This window comes from Hemiscyllium ocellatum, chromosome 6 (genome assembly GCF_020745735.1).
Source record: "Hemiscyllium ocellatum isolate sHemOce1 chromosome 6, sHemOce1.pat.X.cur, whole genome shotgun sequence".
Taxonomy (NCBI): Eukaryota; Metazoa; Chordata; class Chondrichthyes; order Orectolobiformes; family Hemiscylliidae; genus Hemiscyllium; species Hemiscyllium ocellatum.
Genome location: NC_083406.1, coordinates 47,646,437 through 47,669,142, shown reverse-complemented (window position 1 = coordinate 47,669,142; position 22,706 = coordinate 47,646,437). Strand labels below are relative to the sequence as shown.

General features: G+C 39.8%; 1 protein-coding gene across 2 annotated transcripts in view; it reads right to left on the bottom strand.

The window, feature by feature from the left end:
- The window catches only part of gpc6a (glypican 6a), a 1,030,971-nt gene that overhangs the window by 231,279 nt on the left and 776,986 nt on the right, over nt 1-22,706 (bottom strand). For both annotated transcript variants that reach the window (XM_060825936.1, XM_060825937.1), the window contains exon 4: nt 19,047-19,212. In XM_060825936.1, the coding sequence (XP_060681919.1) occupies nt 19,047-19,212 (166 nt within the window). The remainder of the gene's footprint in view (nt 1-19,046; nt 19,213-22,706) is intronic.

The window sequence follows — 22,706 nt, the reverse complement described above, 5'->3', positions numbered from 1 at the left end:
AGAAAAAAATACAAAGGGAAGACTGAAAGCTGACTGGTTTTGAAATTTGAATTTTATGCTAAACTTAATTGGGGTTTTATTGGATCAGTATAGTGATTGGGTAGGAGGTAGATCAGACAAAGGAGGATTAGTGTACATTGTTTAAATATTTATTTTACTTGCAGTTACAGAAAAAAATAAACAATTTATTCTTTAAATTTGGTAGCTCTTTGACACTTTCTTTAACAGATTACGAGGCAAGGTGACCTTTTCTGTGCGCCTGGTTTAAATTAGCAGGAGGGCTTCTCACATGGAAGGAGTGAGAAGCACAAGACCTCTGACAGTGGAGTGAAGATGAGAAGCATTCTGAGCTACATTGTAGCCTCTGCCCACTTCGTGTCCAAACCCTCCCTTTGCGAAATGCAATCTTAACCGTTCTGAGGAATGAAATTTCTTGTTTCCAGATTCGGGTTCTTTAACTATTTCATATTTATAGGTGATAGATTTGCAATTACTCCATATCCCACACCTCACTAAACCATGTGTAAATTTAAAGCCCTCTTGCAGCTTTCTGTAAGTCTTACTTTGAAGTAGAAAAGTTTCAAGCTTAGGTAATAGGTAAACATCTGTTCTGATACAAACCTTGCAAGACATTTATGCAATTTCTTCAGTGTTTCCGTTTTCTATATGGAATTCAGAATTGAGACCTGACCAAGATCTTGTATAACTTTAACATAATATTGCTGCTTTTGAATTTGATAAGCCTAGAAATCTCATTGCTCTGTTAGCCTTTTATCTGTTCTGGGATGTCAGGAGGCATGGGTTCAAATCCTACCTGCTGTGGAGATGTGAATCAACATCTCTGAACAGGTTGATTTGAAAACATCTACTAAACAGCATCACCTCCCATTAATCGACAATACTTGCCAAGTCTTGAGGTTTGCTAATTACATTGCATAATCTGCTCTCTTCCTCTGTTAGCTGTAGCCAAACCTACTCAATCTTGGATCTAGGTAGTTCTCAGAATTAGCTAGTGAACCTTTTCTGGACTGCCCCAATGCTAATGTACCTTTCCTCAGATAAGAGGTCCAAATTGTTCATAGTGTTTTGGGGTGTGGCTAATGCCATCTTTTGGAAAGACCTCCCTATTTCTCCACTCCATTTCTTTGAAATAAAGACCAATACTCATTATGACTTCCTAACTACCCATTGAACTTGAATGCTAGCTTTGTATGATGCATGCACAATGACACCAAATTCCTGTGCTGCTGTTTTCTGCAGTCTTTCTCCATTTAAGTTAATTCCATTCTTCTACAAAAGTGCAGAATCTCTTTTTTGAAATTATATTCCTCCTGAGATTTTACCCACTCAATTGATCTATATTCCTCTGCAAACTCATTGTCATCCTTCATTTTCATCCTCCTACATTCTTATTCCCACAAATTGTCGCCCACAAACTTGGTTATAGCACATTCCCTTCTCTCATCCAAGACACAAATTTAACACATAAATGTCTCCAGCCACCGATCCCTGTGGCACACAACTAGTTATGGGTTGTATCCTGAAATTTCCCCTCTTATTACAACCTTCTTCTGTCTATTAGTCAATCCTCTATGCCTGTTAATATACAATCTCCAACACCAATTGTTCATATCTTACTAATCCAATGGCATATTATCCAATTCCTTTAAATTTCTAAATATATAATCCAATAGTTCCTCTACCTAAGCTGCTTGTTACCACCTCAAAGAACAATAGTAAGTTTATCAGGCATGAGTTCCCTTACATGAAGCCATGCTGACTCTGCTTGATTATATTATTCATTTGTAAATGCTCTGCTATTACAAGCTTTACTTATAGCTTCTAACATTTTTCCAGTGACCAATGGCAAGCTAACTTTTTTTCTCATTCTTTTTAAAATGGTATTACATAGGAAAATGCCAATCTGCTGGAACCTTTTCAGAATCCAAGGATTCTTGAAGATGATCAGTGCATTTACTATTTCTATAATTACTTTTTCAATACCCAATAAAGAAACCATCTGGATCCTATTGACCTGAATGTCATTTGTATCACTTCTAATTTAGTCATAATCATATACTTCCTTTCCCCTTATTACTTTTGGAATAGTTTTCATGTCCTCTATCATGAAGACTGATGCAAACTATTTATTCAACTCTTCTGGTATTTCCCCAGCCTCATTCTTGAAGTGGCTGATGTTCATTGTCCCATCCCTCTGAAGGACTTGCTGTCCATTTCAATATTACTTGCTAATTTACCCTCAAATTTCACTTTCTCTACTTTAGTTGATTTCTAAAGTTTTCTGAATCTCTAATTTACCACTAATCTTTGCCACCTTGTTTTTTTAAATGTTATATTGTCCTGAACTTCCTTGGTTAACTATTATTGGTTTATCCCCTTCCTAAGATCTTTCCTTCCTCACTTGAGTTATGAATTAATTTCTTAATTTCTGCTCATTCTCCTGAACCGCCTTTTTTGTAAAACTCCTTTTGAAATCCATTCTATCCAGCTTAGCCTTCATTCATTTGTAATTACCCTTAAGATTAAGTTGTTTTTACCTATGTTTCTCAGTAATGCTAAATTCTACCACATTATCATTGATCAGGACTCAGGGTTATAGGCAACAATCAAAAAGCTATCCCAATATGTCTAGATTACATTTAATGTCCTGTTCTCAACTATTTTTTTTGAGGGGATAAAAGTTTTACAGGCTGACAGATCCTGGAGAAAAGATTTCTCATAACGTCCTGCATATTTTGTATTATAGCACTGCCTTTTCTCTCTTTTTACAATGAAAGGTAATTGACCTTGAGGGTATTGATGTGGCTCAATGGTTAGCACTGCTACCTCACAGTACCAGGGACCCAGGTTTGATTCCACCTTCAGGCAATTGTCGGCATGGAGTTGCATATTTTCCCCATGCATATATGGGTTTTCTTTCACAGTGCAAAGATGTGCAGATTAGGTGCATTTGCCACACTAAATTGCTCAGTGTCTGGGGTTGTTCATGCTAGGTGAGTTAGCCATGGGAAATGCAGAGTCACAGCAATGAGGTGGGGGTGGATGATCTTTGGATGGTCAGTATGGAGTTGATGGGCAGAATGCCCTGCTTCCACACTGTAGGGATTCTGATTCTCTGACCTCAGATGTTAACTGGAGTACTGCCTGACCCACTGGCTATTTCCAGCCTGTTCTATTCTTAGTCAAAAATGTGACCGTTACATTGAGCATTACATATAATTTCAAATTCATTTTTAAAAGTCTGCAGATAAAACCTATCATCTTCCTCCATACTGGAGAAGTGGGGGAGAAAGGCAAAAAAAGCATTTTACTGCAAAGTTTCTTTTGCCACAACGTGCATTAAATAGCTTCATGTCCTTAAGTTATGTTTAAATGGAGAAATGAAAGGTAACTCTGAATTCTACCTGACAGGAGCTTTATGGCTTGGTTGCTATGGCAGCAATGAAGCCTAGTTTCCTTTAACTGGAAAGGAACTAAGACATCCACATTGACAATGGCAAGGTCATCTATACTAACTTTGGGTAGATCATTAGTCAAATCTGAGGTGTTAGGATTGTCAGGCTTTTTAAATGGCATACTTCAAACTGTATTTAATGATTACATTAGATTCCCTACAGTGTGGCAACAGGCGCTTTGGCCCAACAAGTCCACACCAACCCTCCAAAAAGCAATGTGAGATTAGAACAGATTAGTGGGCCTCAAGGTTCGCTTATTAGTATTTCTACCTGGATAAAAGATCTGTGATTCACCTCACCATGGTGATGGACATTGAGGGGAAGCCATTGTAGCACAATGTTTTGGAATTTCTGAAGGCATGTCTGAATGAGGACTGAGAAAAGAGGGACCCAGATAATTTGAAGGAAGAGAGAACCAGTCTCTTTTGATCCACCACACAGAATGTGAGTAGGAGCTCATGCTCAGATTGGAGAAACCAAATATATTAGGATTTTCATAAGACTAGAGGATTTGCCTATCTTTGTGGAAGCAATCACCAGAATAGATCACTCAATATATGAAAGTCCATTTTGGAACTAGAAGTTTCCTAGCTGGAAAGGGGAAGTTTAGCTCATTGGGAGCTGAGAATAGCTAAAGGTGTGCTAGGTTTTATTGGTAGAGGGATTGAAATCTGGGGGAATGAAGTCATGTTGCAGCCGTACAAAACTCTGGTGTGATTGCAACTGAATATTCCATACAGTTCTGGTCATTTCCACATGGGATGTGGAGGCATTGGAAAGGGTGCAGAGGAAATTTATCAGGATGTTGCCTGGTGTGGAGGGAAGGTTTTATGAGGAAAGGCTGAGTGATTTTAAGGCTGTTTTCATTGGAGAGGAGGGTTAAGAGGTGACTTAGAGGCATACAAGACCAGAGGATTAGAGAGGGTGGACATTGAGAGGCTTTTTCCTTGGATTGTGATGGCTAGCACGAGGGGACTTAGCTTTAAATTGAGGGGTGATAGATAAGGACAGATATCAGATAGGGTGTGGAATGCCCTGCCTGCAACAGTGGTAGACTCTCCAACTTTAAGGGCATTTAAATGGTCATTGGATAAACACACGAATGATAATGGAATACTTTCAGATTGATTTCACAGGTCAGCAGAACATAGAGGGCTGAAGAACCATTACAGCATACAGGTCCTATGTTAGAATAGTGCATGGTTTACTTCATTCAATGTTTTAAGGAGATTTTCAGTCATTTAAAAGTTAAATCTGGAAATGTTTCCAGCAGTTGAAAACATAAAATGTTTCCTGAATATTTGGACAATGTTGCATTTTTTTAAAAAAACAGTAAAATTCTTAACTTAAAATCAGTGTGATCCTTCTAGTCACTTCCTGGGAATTCAAGCATCCATTGAAGCACTATTGTTCTCTAAATGAATCAAAGCAAGCCATAGCCAGATGTTAGCTATGCTGCTACATCAGTCAATCAACCTTCTCCATCTACATATTGAAAATGAAATGTCAATGCACCTCAATGTCAACTATGGATGAAACCCCAGACTTAGTGACATGGATTAGTCAATACACTGTTATTTAACCTGTCCAAGACACTGTACTTCAGCACACTTCTTCAGCGTAAGAAGATTTTGAGGTAGTATTACCACTGGGGTAGCACATTGGCTCAGTGGTTAGCACTACTGCCTCAGTGCAAGGGACCTGGACTTGAGTCAAGCCTCAGGCAACTGTGGAGTTTACACATTCTTCCATCTGTGGGTTTCCCTTTGGATGCTCCAGTTTCACCCAAAGTTATGAAGGTTAGGGGCAATGGCCATGCTAAATTGTCCATAGTGTCCAATGAAGTGCCATCTAAGTGTAACCCTGAATTTCCATGACTAATACAATGATTGGCTTGTGGGTGGAATGCTCTTTGGAGGGTTGGGGTGGTCTCAATGAGCTGAATGGCCTGCTTTCCACAGCAGGGATTATATTGAGACCAAGATTGATTCGTTTTATTTTCCATTTAGTAATGCAACACATACATAAATTTTAAATAGTAAATCATATACAATCAAACCAACAGCACATTTATGAAGCATCTTTTGTATCTTCCAAGTTTGTTTGGGATAGTGGAAGCACACCTCTTTTAATCAATGTGGTAATTATTGCTGGAAATGGGCATGGAACATTTTGACACTGAACATGTGAGAGGTGTTCCTATTTCTATACAATGCTCCCTGATGATCTCATTACCACATTGTGTCAAATTCCAACCATAAACTGACAGCACTTGTGCCATCTTCCTTAACATCATTGGGCTGTTTGGAAGAATTCCAAACCTAGATGAATCACTCACAGGTAACTATCACCAATAACTATGACAAATCTTTGAGATTTGTTGCAAACTTGAAAGTAATAGCATTGATTCTATATCCTTCCACAGACACTATCTCAGGTTCAATAGTGGATTGCTCATATCCACTATATCCTACTCAAACTTGTTCCTCATATGCTTTCCACCATAAAGACTATCTAATCACATCTCCACCAAATGCTAACCTCAACTAATTCTTCACTTTCTTGCTATTTTAAACCCATATCCATGACTTTGTCACTACCACAGTGGACTATTCAATTAGCTTCACATACTATATTCTTCACTAAACTCTGCTCCACCAAACCCTGTTGTCGATATCCTAGCTTACAAGATCTCTTCTTAAATCACTCCTACCATTATTGCATGACACTGCTTTTCATTCCCAAAGCTTCATTTTTTTTGTTTAAATCCATTTATATCCTCACCTTCCATATCTCTACTTTCTCTGACCCTACGGGGTCCCCCCTCCTCCGACAAATTGATTTGGGTGGTTTTTGCATTGATGAAATTAGTCAAGTGGGAAACGGGCTATTTTAAAAATGAAGAATTCCAGTAGGAATCTCTACACTTGCTTAAAAGCAAGCTACCAGCATTTAAAGTAAATTCTGTATACACTATTGCTTGCTCAACTAGTTTGCAGATGGGGGTGTGGGGGGAGGTGAATTGTTCAGTTGCACGCAAACTGCAGCCAGTGAGCTGTACAAACTAAGATTTGGTTGGCAACAAGTGACTGATTTATTAATAACTTGTCATCATTCTACAAATCAACGAAGGCTTTTAGCCTGCTAACAACTGATTCTCCCAGGTAGCTAAACAACTCATGGGTGCAAACGAGACTGCAGAAGCTACTGGGCCTCTGAAAAGGACACAGGACAGTGGACATGTACAATATACTCAGGGCCAATAATAATTGTACCTCGCTGTATTCTTTGTATTGCTTGCTAAGATACAGCACTTACTACAGAAACAAGTGAAACTCATCAATGGCACTATGGTCAAGTAAAGTGAGGAAATTTCTTCTACTCTACCCTGATTGTTTCTTAAACCCACACTATTGCCACTGAGCAAACACTATTTTGAACACATCCTCCACAAACACTTTTCTGAATTATCTGTGTAATGCTGATTCATATATTGGAAGCAAGAACTAATCAGGATTTGTAGAAACTAATAAATTATATTGCAGGGCAATGTTTATAGGTACCATCAAACTGTAAAGGACATGTATACTGAGTCTTCACCATATTTAATGGTATATAACAGGAAATTAATGACCATTTTTAATCACCATTGGCATTCATTTCAAGGTTGAGCTGAAAGCTAAACTTGGTCTTCATTTACAATTTTAACTCGCATTCATAATAAATATGAAACCCCATTTTAATAAAAACAAATGAAATGAAGGAACAAATAACAGCTGACACAGCTCCCAAAATGCTATTACTTCAGAACTGTTCACATCAGAAACCAAATACATACAGAAATTATGTACATGCATACATGGGATTTGACATACAAGCTTTATTTAGACTCAATAATATCTCAATTTATATTTACAGATAAAAATGCAAAGCTTGACAATTTGTAGATACGAAAGGGATAATCTTAGTGGTGCATTAACAGGTTTTCTTGGTCATAGAGCCTGGAAATCTTAATGTTTTACATTAATTGTTATAACTGCTGGTTCATTTTTACCACTTGCATTTGCTAAATCATTATAATCCATGGTTCTGATATTTAAACCTGCAGACCAGTCATTTGTTCATGTAACTCAACAGCATCTGAATATCAAGCCAACTTTACAGTCAGGCCTCTGCAAAATCTTTGGAAAATAGTTAGCATTAACTTTGGTTAGTGCAGCTTAGAGATTGTCTTCAGTTGACAGTAAGTTATTGCAAATTTAAGGAAGTACTAATTTATTTCAAAAATATACTTTATTCATGAACTTTATGTGCAAACAGTCACTAGATCAGTTCTATACAGTTTGTTCTCCATATGTAAAGACTAACTCAAGGAATTTCTTTGACTGTATTTACATGAACTTGAGGTATCAGGCTGATCTGAGAACTGAACATATCCCTAGATAACATCAGCAGACAGACCTTTGATGGTCTTTTCCCAATGCCTTGGTGGCAGCTACTCCAATGTACAGATGTACACTTGATTTACTGAAACCATAATGAATTTGCTCTCCAATCTGTCCTGTGACCTCTTACATCAATGTGGGATGTGCTTTGTATGCTGTCCCAAACAGTCACACTTTTGTATCCAGATACTACAGGCAGTGCTTGAACACTTGCTACCAGATGGATTTCCAATGTTCTCATATAAAAGTAAGCAGGATAAATGAGCCACCTTTGCCAAAGTTCAAATGGTCAGACTAAACCGCACTCCAACAAGTTCCAGACCAATGACTGTGCATTTCCTTAACCTATTACATTAATTTAAACATTCGAGATGACAAATTTAGTGCACATGCACATTGCCTACATTCTGAATGAGTTTGGTGGTGCCAGGATTTAACTGGGATGGACAAAGTTTGAAATCACACATATTCCAGCAGGTTTATTTGGAAGCACTAGCTTTTAGAGCACTGCTCCTTTGTGTGGTTGTGGAGCCAGAGCCACAACCACTTGATGAAGGGGCAGTGCCTCGAAAACTAGTGCTTCCAAATCCACCTGTTGGACTATAACCTGGCATTGTGATTTTAACTACATTCTGAATGATGTTCCAGTCTGATCTTTACATTGCATGGAGCGCAAGAATACTGCTGCACCAAACTTTAACTCTTTGCAAGTGAATGAATTGAATTGAGAATTAAAATCCCACCCTTTGAATGCATTCAATGAAATATCTCAATAAAAGTTTCTCAAATGTGACAAGGGGTGGCCAGAGTTTTTGCAGTTATATTTCAACTATTTGCACTTAACTATTCTTCTGTATCATTTATGATTTATCAAAGATAGAAACCCAGAACTCAATGTGTTGTATGTTTATGTGCATACATGAGGTGTTTTTCACAGCTAACTTTGTAACAAGTACCAAAGAACCCATGTCCGGGCGGGGGGGGGAGGAAGCAAGGTCAACTGAAGCTGACAAGCAAAGTCATACAGATAAATCTAAACTTAACTAATCTTTTCACAACTTCACTCATCAAGTTATGATGAATATATGTCAAAAATGGGAAGGGCAAAAGCATCAAACTAATACCTGAAGCTTTATTACACTATGGAGAATGAAAATAAAGGTCCTAAATAACATCCTAACAAAATTTCATTGCAAGAATTGAGATTGTCTCCCTCTATATTTTTATACATTACAGGATAGCTTATGGACAAATTGAGGAAGATACATGATAAAGTGTTCTTTTCAATTCTCCCCAAGACTTGGTGAATTTATTTGTGATTTGATGGAGGATGAGATCCAGGAATCCACATCTGCTCTGAGCTGTCAGATGATTAATCTCTAAAGAGATGTGCAATGAATCTAATTCTAGTATTCCTGTCAATTGAGAGTATTTGTCCTGGATTGCGAGTATCATAGCTGGAACTGAGTCTGTGAACAGCAGTTGAGCTGAATAGCTTGTCAATGTGCCTCCTCTGGGCCATAATGCTGTATTTGACCCATCCTTCCAGAGTCAGAATGACTCCAGATTTAGATAGCAAACTCTTCATAAAAACAGCCATGTAAACATGGCAAATGAGAAGCACATATGGGACTTGCACACACATTTTGGCCTTGTACTCTGGATCTGGTTTGTTCAATTATTGAGTTTATTCTTCTCCTAGCTCCCTGTAATTTCCATGTATTAGGGCATCTAGTCCATGACTTGTGCTGTGCAACACCTCAGAGGAGGGGTTTGGATTGATTGGGTTTGGGAGCATTCTGAAGTTCAAAAGGCACTATCTGTGCTAGTTCGGTTCATGTCCTCCATGTCATCCCATAGAACATGGGACAGGATTAGCTCATTGAGCCTGCTTTGTCATTCCATTAAATCATGCTGATCCTCAACACCATTATCTCCATATCTCTAGTCTCCAAAAAAAATCTCAAATCCTATATTGAACTGCTCAACGATTGACCTTCCACAAACCTTTGGGGAGTGAATTCCAGGATACACCACTCTAAGTGAAGTCATCACTCCTCATCTCAGCTTTAAGTAGCCTATCCCTTAGTCTGGGAGACTGCCTTGTTCTGGAGTTGCCAGTTAGATGGGGCATCCTAGCTATCTTGCCCCTTCATTCTCCTTGTAAGAATCTTATTCATTTTAATGAAGTCAGCTCACATTCTTTGACACTCTAGAGACCTACTCTCTTCAAACTTTCCCAAAAATAAATCCTGACATCCCATCTGGAAAAATCTGGTGAACCATTGTCACTTTCTCTGTGGCATGAATATCCTTCCTTCGATAAGGAGACCAAAACTATATACAATACTCCATTTAAAGCCTCACCCAAAGTCCACACAACTGCAGCAAGAAATCTTTAATTCCCCTCAAATCCTCTTGCAACAAAGGACAATAAATCATTTGCCTTTCTAATTGTTTGCTCCATCTGCATGCTAATGTTAAGTGGCTCGTGAACAAAACACAGGATGGCCAATAAATGCTGGCCAGCAATCCCCAAGATCAATGATTGAATTAAGAAAAACCTTTGCATATCTGCACTTCACAATCTCTTATCATATGAGAAACATCCCTTGTAAAATTGAGCAAAAATATCCATCATCTGAAATATTAGACAAGACTCTGGCTTTTCTAGTATATAAAATACTGGTTAAATCCTGGGCTCAGACTGTAGCAAACATACAACAGCGCCAAAATAATTTCTGTCCAAGACTATTGTTCAGCCTGGAATTCCAATTTACATTTCCATCTAAGAGCAATCAAACAAACCTAACATTCTAGACTAAGTGTGGCGGTGCCGGTCTTAGACTGGTTTGGACAAAGTTAAAAATCACACCACACCAGGTTATAGTCCAACAGGTTTATTTGGAAGTATTAATTTTCAGAGCACTGTTCCTTCATCAGGTAACTAGTGGGGCGGGATCATAAGACACAGAATGTATTGCAAAAGATAAGTGTCATGCAATTAAAATGAGATATTGAACAAACCTAGTAAAAACTGGGTACACAAAACTAGCAGAAAGTAAATAAAACCAAATACTTATCTGATAGATCTACTAAGCACCTTACTGCATTAGTGGACTCATCCCAAACTGAAAACCCTACACAGTGCGAAATCTTCATCCAGGCACCATAGAGTCATAAAGAGATGTAAAGCACAGAAACAGGTGTCCATTTCATCCATTTGTCCAACTTGTCCATTTCGACCAGATACCCTAAATTAATCAAAACCCATTTGCCAGACTTGGCCCGTATCTCTCTCAATACTTTCTATTCATATACCCATCAAGATTGCTTTTAACTGTTGTAATTGAACCAGCCTCCATCACTTCCTCTGGCAGCCCATGCCATACATGCCTCACCCTCTGCATGAAAAAGTTGCCCCTTTAATATCTTTCCCCAGGCATCATAGGTGGGAACAGCTGGATGTATTTCGAAATTGCGGTTTCATCAGTGAGCTTAAACTCCCAGGACCCCAAAGTTCCGACCTAGCTAGCTGGGAGGGGAAAGCGGGTGGTTTCAGTGCATTGGGACCGCAAGAGCAGGCAGTCTGATGCAAGATTCCGTGATTAAAACCATTTTTAGATTCTAATAATGTCTAATCCAGTTAAGTGTATTTAACTAGGGTGGCACAGTGGTTACCACTGCTGCCTCACAGCGCCAGAGACCCGGGTTCAATTCCCACCTCAGGCAACTGTCTGTGTGGAGTTTGCACATTCGCCCCATGTCTGCGTGGGTTTCCTCCCACAGTCCAAAAGTGTGCAGGTTAGGTGAATTGGCAGTGTTAGGTGAAGGGGTAAATGTAGGGGAATGGGTCTGGGTGGGTTGCTCTTCAGAGGGTCAGTGTGGACTTGTTGGGCCAAAGGGCCTGTTTCCACACTAAGTAATCTAATCATTACTGTTGTCTGTATTGATTGTGTTAACTTCCTTGTTTACTGCCTTTTTTTTCTTGTATTACACTTACTTTTTGTATTTTAAATAAACGCAGAGATTCTTTTTGTCCTGAATCACCTGCCATAGTCAGAGTCATTGAGTCATACAGTAGGGAATCAAGCCCTTCGATCCAACCAGTCCATGCCAAACATAATCCTAAACTAAACTAGTCCCAACTGCCTGCTACTGGCCTATGTCTCTCCAAACGTTTCGTATTCATGTATCTATCCAAATGTCTTTTAAATGTTGTAATTGCATCTGCATCCAACATTTTCTTGAAGTTGATTCCACACGTGAACCACTCTTTGTAAATGACTTGCCTCTTTTATGTCTTATTTAAATCTCTCACCTCTCACCTTAAAAATGTGCCCTCAAGTCTGGAAATCTACCATCCTAAGGAAAAAACAACTACCAGTCAACTGCCTTCTTCATTTCACATTCCCTAAATAAGTCCAGTGTCTAGAAACAGGGAACTGGGGCTGATTTGAACCACTTAAAATACAGAAAATTACTGATTACAAACTAGAACCCTGTACCTCCTTGCTGTTTTCTCAACCAAAGTGAACAAATTTACAATTAAGTCATTATATTCCATCTGCCATGATGCAACCCATTCACTGAGCATATTCAGTGCCACTTGAAATCTTTTTGTATTATTAATGCTATTACTGCAATGCTTGCATATCCCTAAATTCATTTTTGACACTTTGAGGGGCAATTTGACAATGAGGAATTTAGTCTCTGCCTCCCAGTCCAGTCCCTATCCATTTCTCCATTATCTTGTCCACTATTATCCTTTTCTCTTTGCTACGTATTATCACTAAATTTAGACTGACTAAATTTAGATGCCACATCTATGATGGGTAAGATGAAAGGGCCGCGAAGAAAGCATTTAACACACTTATCTTCGTTGCTCAGACTTTTTTAGTATAGGAGTTTGGACATTATGTTGGGGTTGTACAGGACATTGGTGAGGCTTCTTCTGAAGTTCTAGATCCACTTCTAGTCATCTCCTTATCAGAAGGATATTATTAAGCTGAAGAAGGTTCTGAAGAAACCTACCAGGATATATCTGGGAATGGAGGGTTTGAGTTGTAAGGAGAGGCTGATATCTGGGACTTTTTTTCACTGGAGCATAGGAAGATGAGGCGTGGCTTCAAAGAGCATTATAAAATAATGTGGGATATAAATAAAGTAAATGGCATCCTTTTCCCTAGGAGTCAGATTTCAAGACTAGGGATGTATATTTTTAAGGTGAGAAGGATTTGAAAAAGACATGAGGGACAATTCTTTTATTACAAAGGGAATGGTTCATGTGTGGATTGAACTTCCAGAGGAAGTGATGGATGTGGCTAGAGTTACAATGTTTAAAAGACATTTAGATAAGTACATGAAAAAATGTTTGGAGGGATATGGGCCAAGCACAGATAGATAGGACTAGTTTAGTTTTGGATAATGGTTGGCAAGGGTTGGTTGGACCGAACGTTCTGTTTCCATGCTGTATGACTCAAAAGTGGAGTCACAGGTAGATAGGATAATGAAGGAGGTGTTTGGTATGCTTTCTTTTATTGGTCAGTGCATTGCATACAGGAATTGAGAGGTCATGTTGCAGTTGTACAGGAAATTGGTTAGGTCACCTTTGGAATATTGTGTTCAATTCTGGTTTCCTTCCTAACAGAATGATGTTGTGAAAGAGTTCAGAAAAGATTTACAAGATGTTGTCAAGGTTGGAGGATTTGAGCTATAGGGAATGGCTGAAAAGGATGAGGCTGTTTTCCCTAGAGTGTCAGAGGCTGAGGGGTGACCTTATAGAGGTTTACAAAATCATGAAGGCACGGATAGGATAAATAGACAAAATCTTTCCCCGGGGTGGGGAAGTTCGGAACTAGAGAGCATAGGTTTAGGGTGAGAGGAGAAAGATATAAAGGGACCTGAGGGGTAACTTTTTCATGCAGAAGGTGGTGCATGTATGAAAGTGGAGTCGCAGGAGATAGGATCGTGAAGAATGTGTTTGGTATGCTTTCCTTTATTGATCAGAGGATTGAGTACAGGAGTTAGGAGGCTATGTTGCGGCTGTACAGGACATTTGTAAGGCCACTGTTGGAATATTGCATGCAATTCTGGTCTCCTTCCTATCGGAAAGATGTTGTGAAACTTGAAAGGGTTCAGAAAAGATTTACAAGGATGCTGCCAGGGTTGGAGGATTTGAGCTATAGGGAGAGGCTGAACAGGCTGGGGCTGTTTTCCCTGGAGCGCCGGAGGCTGAGAGGTGACCTTATAGAGGTTTACAAAATTGAGGGGCATGGAGAGGGTGAATAGGCAAAGTCTCTTCCCTGGGGTGGGAGGAGTCCAGAACTAAAGGCCATAGGTTTACAGTGAGAGGGGAAAGATATAAAATAGACTTACAGGGCAACTTTTTCAGAGAGTGATACATGTATGGATGAGCTGCCAGAGGAAGCGGTGGAGGCTGATACCATTGCAACATTTAAGAGGCATATGGATGGGTATATGAATAGGAAGGGTTTGGAGGGATATGGGCTGGGCGCTGGAGGCAGGACTAGATTGGGTTGGGATATCTAGTCGGCATGGATGGGTTGGACTGAAGGGTCTGTTTCCATGCTGTACATCTCTATGACTCTGAGATGTATATTACTCATTTCCCTTTAATCCTGTATCCTCAACCTGTGAAGATGGACGGGCAAATTGCTGAAGTAGTTTTAGGATGTGGAGGTGCCAGTGTTGCACTGAGGTGGACAAAGTCTAAAGTCACATGGCAACTGGTCATACTCCAATAGGTTTATTTGAAATCACAAGCTTTCAGAGTGCTGCTCCTCTGTCCAATGAAGTCTTTACCTGATGAAGGAGCAGCACTCTGAAAGCTGTTGGACTATAATCTGGTATTATGTGACTTCCAACTTAGTTTTAATATAACTGACCTGCTTCCGTTTAAGATATTATCTTTTGATCCCAATAACATCAAAGGGCAATGCTGTGTAATCAAACAGTGAAGGGGAGGGCAGGGATTAAATCAAAATAGAGTTGGAGGGGAAAATAATGCACTCCACTCCCTGCGGCATCCACCTCTCCCTGAACAACTCAAGGGTGTTGGTGGACACCATGTGCTCCTTTTCCAGAGACACCCGGACTCTAACGTAACTGCAGAAGAGGGGCAGGCAGTCGGCCCTAACGACCCCCTCCACGGCCCGCTGCCTGGACCTGTTTACGGCCAGTTTGGTCAGGCCCAGGAGCAGACCCACAAGGAGGTCTTCATTCCTGCCCTCCTTCCTCCGTACTGGGTGCCCAGAGATCCGGAGTGTGGGACTGAAGTACAACCAAAAGCAGAGGATGGCTTTTGAGAAAATCAAAAAGGGAGTGCAAACGCCCACACCCAATATACACCTGGTCCACGGACTCCACAGCACCACAGAACATGCAGTTGGGCTGGGAGTCCGTGAACCACCGCAATCTGTGGTTGCAGGGGACCGCTGTGTGCTGCACCCTCCACCCCAGATCCCCGAGAGAAAGGGGGAGGGACTCCTGTGCAGAGAGCCCTCCACTGGGGATCTCCACCACCCAGTGGCAAATGGGCACGCCAAGGTGTGTCCAGACGGTGGATCAGGGAGAAGAGGCGGACGGTGTGCAGCAGCAGTCGATACAGGGCCCGCCTTTTTATGTCCTTAAAAGGGACAAAACTAAATTCCCGGAGGCAGCTCATGTTGTGGGGGACAGGCTCCCGTAGGAAGTACGGGACCTTGGGGCCAATGTGAAATTCCGTCCAAGCAGGGGTGAGCACTGACAAGATTATACCGCACACCTGAGCATCCTTCAACTGGTGCACCACGTCGGGTCTGAGCACCGCCATTTTAAGGCGTTGGATGGTGGTGGCCACGTACCAGACGTCTACCGCTGTCCTGCTCGCTATGTCCTGCGACAGCTTCCAGCCTAGGCCCCCACCACCCAGCACGTCCCTGACCCTGGTCACCCTCGCCGCAATGGCCCTCTGTTCTGCCTTTGTGTATCCAGTCAACTAATTAATCAATTAACCCCAATTATCTACTTAACACATTCTTCCATTAACACTGCCTGCCTCCCTTTCAAGAGAAGTGGGCACCATGGGAGAAATAGTTAATTTCCCCCTCCAAATCTATTATGATTTAGTCCCTTCTTTTGATGATTTGCATTGTCCTTAGCAGGTGGCATATGTATGCATTCAATTGGTTACGGATGTTTTACTGTGGTGATTAATAGAATTTTTAAAAACAAAAAGTAAAAGAAAATGTTGCAGTGATTTTGGTGGTGGGAGGACAGTCAGTTGTGTTTGATAGCACTTCTGGATAGATAAAAGGAAAGCATTGCCTGCCTATGTCTTGGCAAGTTGAAGTGGGATGAATCTTCCTTTTCCAGGACAAGGTTGGACATGATTTTAAATTGTCATTGCCTAAGGTACATTTAACATCTGCTGATATGTAACTGACTGAGTAGAAACCTGGGGTCAAAGGTTCATAAAACTAGAAAATATTGTATATGATGTGTGCCTCAGGCATCAATTGCACCAAAAGTGTAAACTCTACCTCTACAAAGATACATTACTACAACCCTCTGTACTCTGTACTATATAACTAAAATATGACAAAATATATTGGAGAATTCATATAATGCCTGATAGGCTGACTGATGAACTGGAAACTGCACATGGACACCTCCTTGTAGCCTGTTTCCTTTCCTTATGTGATACCTCATGTACAGAAACAGCCAGGATGATCCTGGTATCACATAGATGACCATCTCAGAGCAAGTAAAGGAATAGATGCAGCAGGACTGGCTAGACAGAGGGTGTGAAATGAGAAACCTTTTGGAGAAAAATATTTGAATTATTTGAAAGAGTAAACACAAAATGAATGTAACTAAATTGTATTTTTAATTATTTCACATGTATGGCATAATTTAATAGTCAATGGTGTTAATCCAACTAATGGAACAGCATTAGTCAGGTTGGCATTACATCTCAATTGGCAGGGTGTGGATTGGGCAATCATAGGTGAGGTCAAAATAACATTAATGATTAAATAACTAATATTGCCACAAACTAGGCATGTCAACTTCCAACAGGACAGGCAACATCTGTACAAAGAAATGAAGTTAACGTACATGATGATGTCAGTGTCATTGACCTGAAATGTTCACTCTTTTTCTCTTCACAGCTGTTGCCTGTCCTGCTGAGAGTTTCCTGCATTATCTGTTTTTAGATCTGATTTCCAGAATCTGCAGTGCTTTGCTACCATGCATGATATCCCAGACTAATTCCCATCAAGTGAGATTCTACAACTAGAGCATAGTCTCTGAAAATCATGTCTGAGTGAAGGACAAATGAAAGTTGAATTGCCAAGTTGCTCTGCTCCCAAATTATTGCCTAGCGGACAGAGAAAAAAAAGGATTCTATCATTAAAAAGCTAGGAAGGAGATTCACACCTTGCCATATACCAAATCTCTAGTGATTTGAAAGCTGGCTGATTGCCCAGGTATTAGTAGCAGCTAGACCAGATGGATGAAAATTTTATTGTGATTTAAAAATAATTTATCAATTAATTTTCTTAAAAATATGAATACTGTGGCATTTCTCCAAACTATCTCAGGTGAATAAACTCCAATTACCTCAAAGAAAGACGGATAGGAAAGCAAAAGATGAAAATCTGCACTCAAACAACAGGAAGAATTAATAATAAAGAGGAAAACATTCGAATGTACAATGATATTTATTCTGGAGATATTTTTGATATTAAAGTAAAATTGATGCACCTTGTATCCCATATGATGCTAGATAATTGTTTGTTTGTGATAGTTCCTTTGCTGTTTTTCTCCCTAGCCATTCAGAAATTTATACTTGCTGTGAGTTATATGTATTTAATGTCCAGGCTGACCATTACTGAAAGCTTTTAAATAATACAATTATTAAATACAATTTTTTGATAAACATGTTAATGGAAATAAATTGCCAGAAGAATAATTCTTATCACATAAATTTAAGACATCTGCAGTTGAACTAGTCTAAGTTTTATCAATGCACAGCTGAGTTCTTTTAAATGTTTCCCTTGGTACTCTATGTGCAGTGAGTGTATGTTGGCTCTTTCTTTCTTAAATGTTCTCTCTGCTTCCAGAGCACGAAGGATTGCTATATTTACTTGGGACTGCTCTCCTTTCCTTACTGATTTTCCACTAAAACAGGAAGCTGATGTGGTTTATTTTAATTCATTGAGTTGAAACCATAACTTATTATACTGAAAGAAGAGGGCCTTTAGTTTAGTCACAAGTGATACAGCTGCAGCTATTAATAGCATACAAGGTGACTGTCTAAGGTTTCATTCTTCACCTTAGCCTTTCACTGGTGGTTACAAATGAATTAAGCTGAGAAAAAGAAAATATTCTTCAACTTTCTCTTATTTCTGCAGGACAGTGCATTACTGTTTCTGTGCTGTATGAGTGTGAGGCTATTACAAATGCAAAATTACAAAAGCAAGGTAAAGAAATGCACAAGTATCTACTTTGTTTTATTTTCTACATGCATCACTACTTATTGCAAATACAGCGTACAATTATTGAGAGAAAAAAACAACTCTATAATGTGCCTGGGTATAATAAAATCATATTTCCTCTAAGCACTACACACGTCTAGCCATAGAAGCATGGAATGTAATACATTGGCCATTCATAAGTTGTCACCACCAAAAATGCTGATTATTTACATGGAAATCATCAGCAAACATTGTTTGAAGGAAATCTGAGGATGCCTGTCATTTTAAGATTAATACACAAATACTACTTGTGTTCTCCAGAACATCGCTGACTCATGTAAATAATGCAGGCAAATTGTTAATTAGCAAATGACAATTTGCAGCTTTGACCAGAGGTACAGTTTACATCTCCTTCACAGAAGGAAAAAATGATGCATTTAGATTAGATGTCAGTCAGTTCGGCACCATGGTCATTTTTACTTTTAATTGACTGCCAATGTGATATAGCATCTGTATTTTTGGAGATCAAGAAAAATATCACCATAATATTAGTAGTAAACAGTGCATCTTTTTAAAAGAATTACCAGATAACATTCACAATATTTTTTCTGAATTATTCAAAATGATATAACATTTGTTCTTACCAACAAAGAGATTCCACTCTGTATCCAAATCAGCCTGATTGGCCAGGCAGCCCTTCATTACATTCAGACAGTAGTTGTTGCAAGGTTTCACAGTGGGGAGGCCATGGCAGTAGGGACAATACATCATCTTCATTAGTGCACGGATACATCCAAGTGTTGGAATGACCTGTTGAGTTAAAGGAAGATAATTAATTTCCTTGGTATCAACTCATCTTTTTTGAGAGGAAAGACTATAAGAGGAGTGGCTGAAGAGTCAGCTGACACCAAGTCCTTGCTTAAACAAGCCTAACCAATTCGGATCAACTAATGCCATTTTTTAAAGGGCATTCAGCATTACAAGGCTTCAGACAATCACAGGCACTCCGTGCAGGGAGCAAAACAATAATAAGCCTTAAATCATACAAAAGACAATGGATTTCTTTTTTTTTCAAATGACACAATATGAATGTAAACCTTAAACCATCAGAGTCAGGAAATCTCACCTCAGATTCCACTCTTCTGGAAAAGAAAATAAGTGGAAATAATTTTGAAAGTTGTTTAAAAAAATGTACACAACGAGGTTCATTACACGGAAAGCATGGAGCTGTAAAAGGAGCCACTGTTTCCTTTTTCTTTGCATTTGTTGTCCCCCAGAACTTTCCAGAAAGACAAATAGTTTTCCAACAGGAATTCACCAAGATGAAGTAGTTGATTTAAAGAAGACTGAAATAAAGGTTAATAACAGAGCAAAGCTATCAATATTTCTGAAACATCTCTTGAAGCTTCTTCCAATGACAAATGACTGTCATTTCATGAGACCAAGGATTAAAGGGTTAAATTATGACTACAGGCTTCATCAACTTTGCTTGGATTCCTTTGAAGTTTAAAAAAAATTGAGGATTGATCTAATCCTGTGGATTGTATTAAAGGTTTGGGACATTGTGGGGCAAATATTTGCTCTCTTGGCAGGCAGACAGCTTGAGTTAAGAAATTTTACAGTTCAATTTCCTGCTCCAGGTGAAAATTCTCAAAAGATGTTATTTTTACTTTGTATGACAGTGCTCGATCCAATATCCTAAACATAGATCAGAGTCAGATGCACAAGCTGCCAATTATTGAGACAATCTCATTTTGGTTCTGTGCAACTTCATCCCTGTTGTTTCGTTAAATGTTAGACTTTATACCCTTCTCCATCTCACTCACTCATCACCCCATTCATTTCAACACATAACATATACCAAGCCTAGTCCCCACCTCCCAATGCCATTTCTAGTTCTTCCGCCAACTTTGTGTTAACCATCTGCACAGATCCTGGGAGTCCCATACTAACTATACATCAACAAATGCCAACCCAAGCTTCAGCCTATTCCAGCAACAACTTTTTAAGCTTGTGCCCTTCTTGCTAACTCATTGAATATCCATCTGAGGTAAAGATGAAATAAAATAATGTTCCAAATATATAGTACAGAATTTATTTTTTAATAAGCCCCTTTCATGAAAGCCCTTTCAATACATTTAACTCTTAAGTATTTCATCACTTCTGAAAACAAACGCATCCACAAGTTGAAAACAGCTAATCCTTCAATAAATCTTTCAGCTGTGATTGCAACGCGAGGTGAATCTCATAGAACATGAGTTCTGTGATTGGGGCTGTCAACTTGGTTCAATCAGGGAGTCCTGGTTGACAGATATAAATGGGGTGTCTAAGCACTACCGCAGTTAGGCAGTAGTATGGGGGGTTAATTTTAAAAATAAATAAATAAATGGAGATCAGTTTAAAAAAAAGTAAAAAGGGAGCTCCGCACCTTCACACACACAACATTGGTGCTGGGGATAAAATAAACACTACCACAGTTAGGCGGTAGTGTAAGAAAAATATAAAAAAAGAAAAAATAAAAGAAAAAAAGATAAATGAGGTGTCAGGGGTTCTGTTCACTGCAGGAGCCAACTCTGAACTAGCTAGCTCAGTGTCATGTTCAAAGTTTGGGAGAAGATTTGTAGCTCGGGTGCTCATTGTTGTGGTTCTGTTCGCCGAGCTGGGAGTTTGTGTTGCAAACATTTCGTTCCCTTTCTAGGTGACATCCTCAGTGCTTGGGAGCCTCCTGTGAAGTGCTTCTGTGTTGTTTCCTCCGGCATTTATAGTAGCTTGTCTCTGCCGCTTCCAGTTGTCAGTTGCTGTCCACTGAAGTGGCCAGTATATTGGGTCCAAGTCGATGTGTTTGTTGATAGAATCTGTGGATGAGTGCCATTTTTCTTAGAGGCATGGCACTAAGTTGCAGCGGACAGCAACTGACAACCGGAAGCGGCAGAGACAAGCCACTATAAATGCCGGGGGAAACATCACAGAAGCGCTAACAGGAGGCTCCCAAGCACTGAGGATGTCACCTAGAAAGGGGACGAAACGTTGCAACACAAACTCCCAGCTCGGCGAACAGAACCACATCAGTGTCATGCATTATGCATTTGTAAATAAAGGGTGACTCGGTGATGAGGCACCAGTGTTTGTGGAGTTATTTCAGTGGCACTGAGAGAAAATCATGCTCCTGAAGAAATTTGCTTGCAACAGTCATCTTTGAATTGGGATAAGCATTTCTGGCATCATGCTGCTAATTGGGAGGCTTGACTCATTTGATCCCACTGGGCCCAGTATGTGGAAATACTGTGTTATTTTGTCAGGGGAAATGACATTGGGGCAGGTGAAAAGCAATGAGCAATTCTCCTGACAGCTTATGGACCTGCAGCTTTTTCAGTTCTTAGTAGCCTTATACTAAACTTTCAAGAGTTGATGGAGTTAGCTAAGGAGTATTATGACCCTGAGCCTTCTCTCATTCTGAGAGGCTATCTGTTTTACTCAACAGTTCAAGAACCAGGGTAAACCATATGGGATGTTTGACTAGGTTAAGACGAGCGGCAGAGGCATGTGATATTGGTTTAATCCTAACTGAGATGCTGAGAAACCGTATGGTATGTGGGATTAATGATGTGATCATACAAAAGCATCTACTCGGCTGAAGCCCAACTGTTCTTCAAACAGACACGACTACTGGCTTTGTTATTAAAAAATGTGGCAAGTGGAGCATTAGAGTTACAGGCTATGCTGATGGAAGTGGACACTCTTGCCAGGCTGACTAAACATGGGAAACACCACTTAAGTGACGGCAATTGCATAACCTCACTCAGGACATATCGTGAACATAGGGACTCTAGGTCAGCCCACAGCAAAACCTCAAAGCAAGGCCAAGCCTCAGCCTCGCTTAAAATTTTCTTGAGAATCCAGGCCAGCTGGCTATTTCTTTACTGCCGGTATATGGACTTGAGACAACAAGGGTCCCACCAGGGCTGAATTGAGTAAGAGAACTCATTGGCTGGCATTTTGGAGAGTGCAAATCCTGGAAGGTCCACTTACAACTGGTTTGGAACAGTTCAGTTTCTTAGCAACCTCTAATTCAGAGCCAATCAAAATATACTTCTGGTTAAATGGTCACCCAATTCTAATGGAAGCTGACACCGCGTGACTATCTCAGTGATTGCCGAACTAGACTTTACCAAAATTCTCTCTGGACTCCAATCTTAAATTTGCATAAAACGTCATCTGGGGTGCAAACTATACCAGGAAATGCCTACCGATTAAGGGTGCAACTTCAGTTTTGGTCTCTAATGAGAAGCTACTGGTTCAATTAC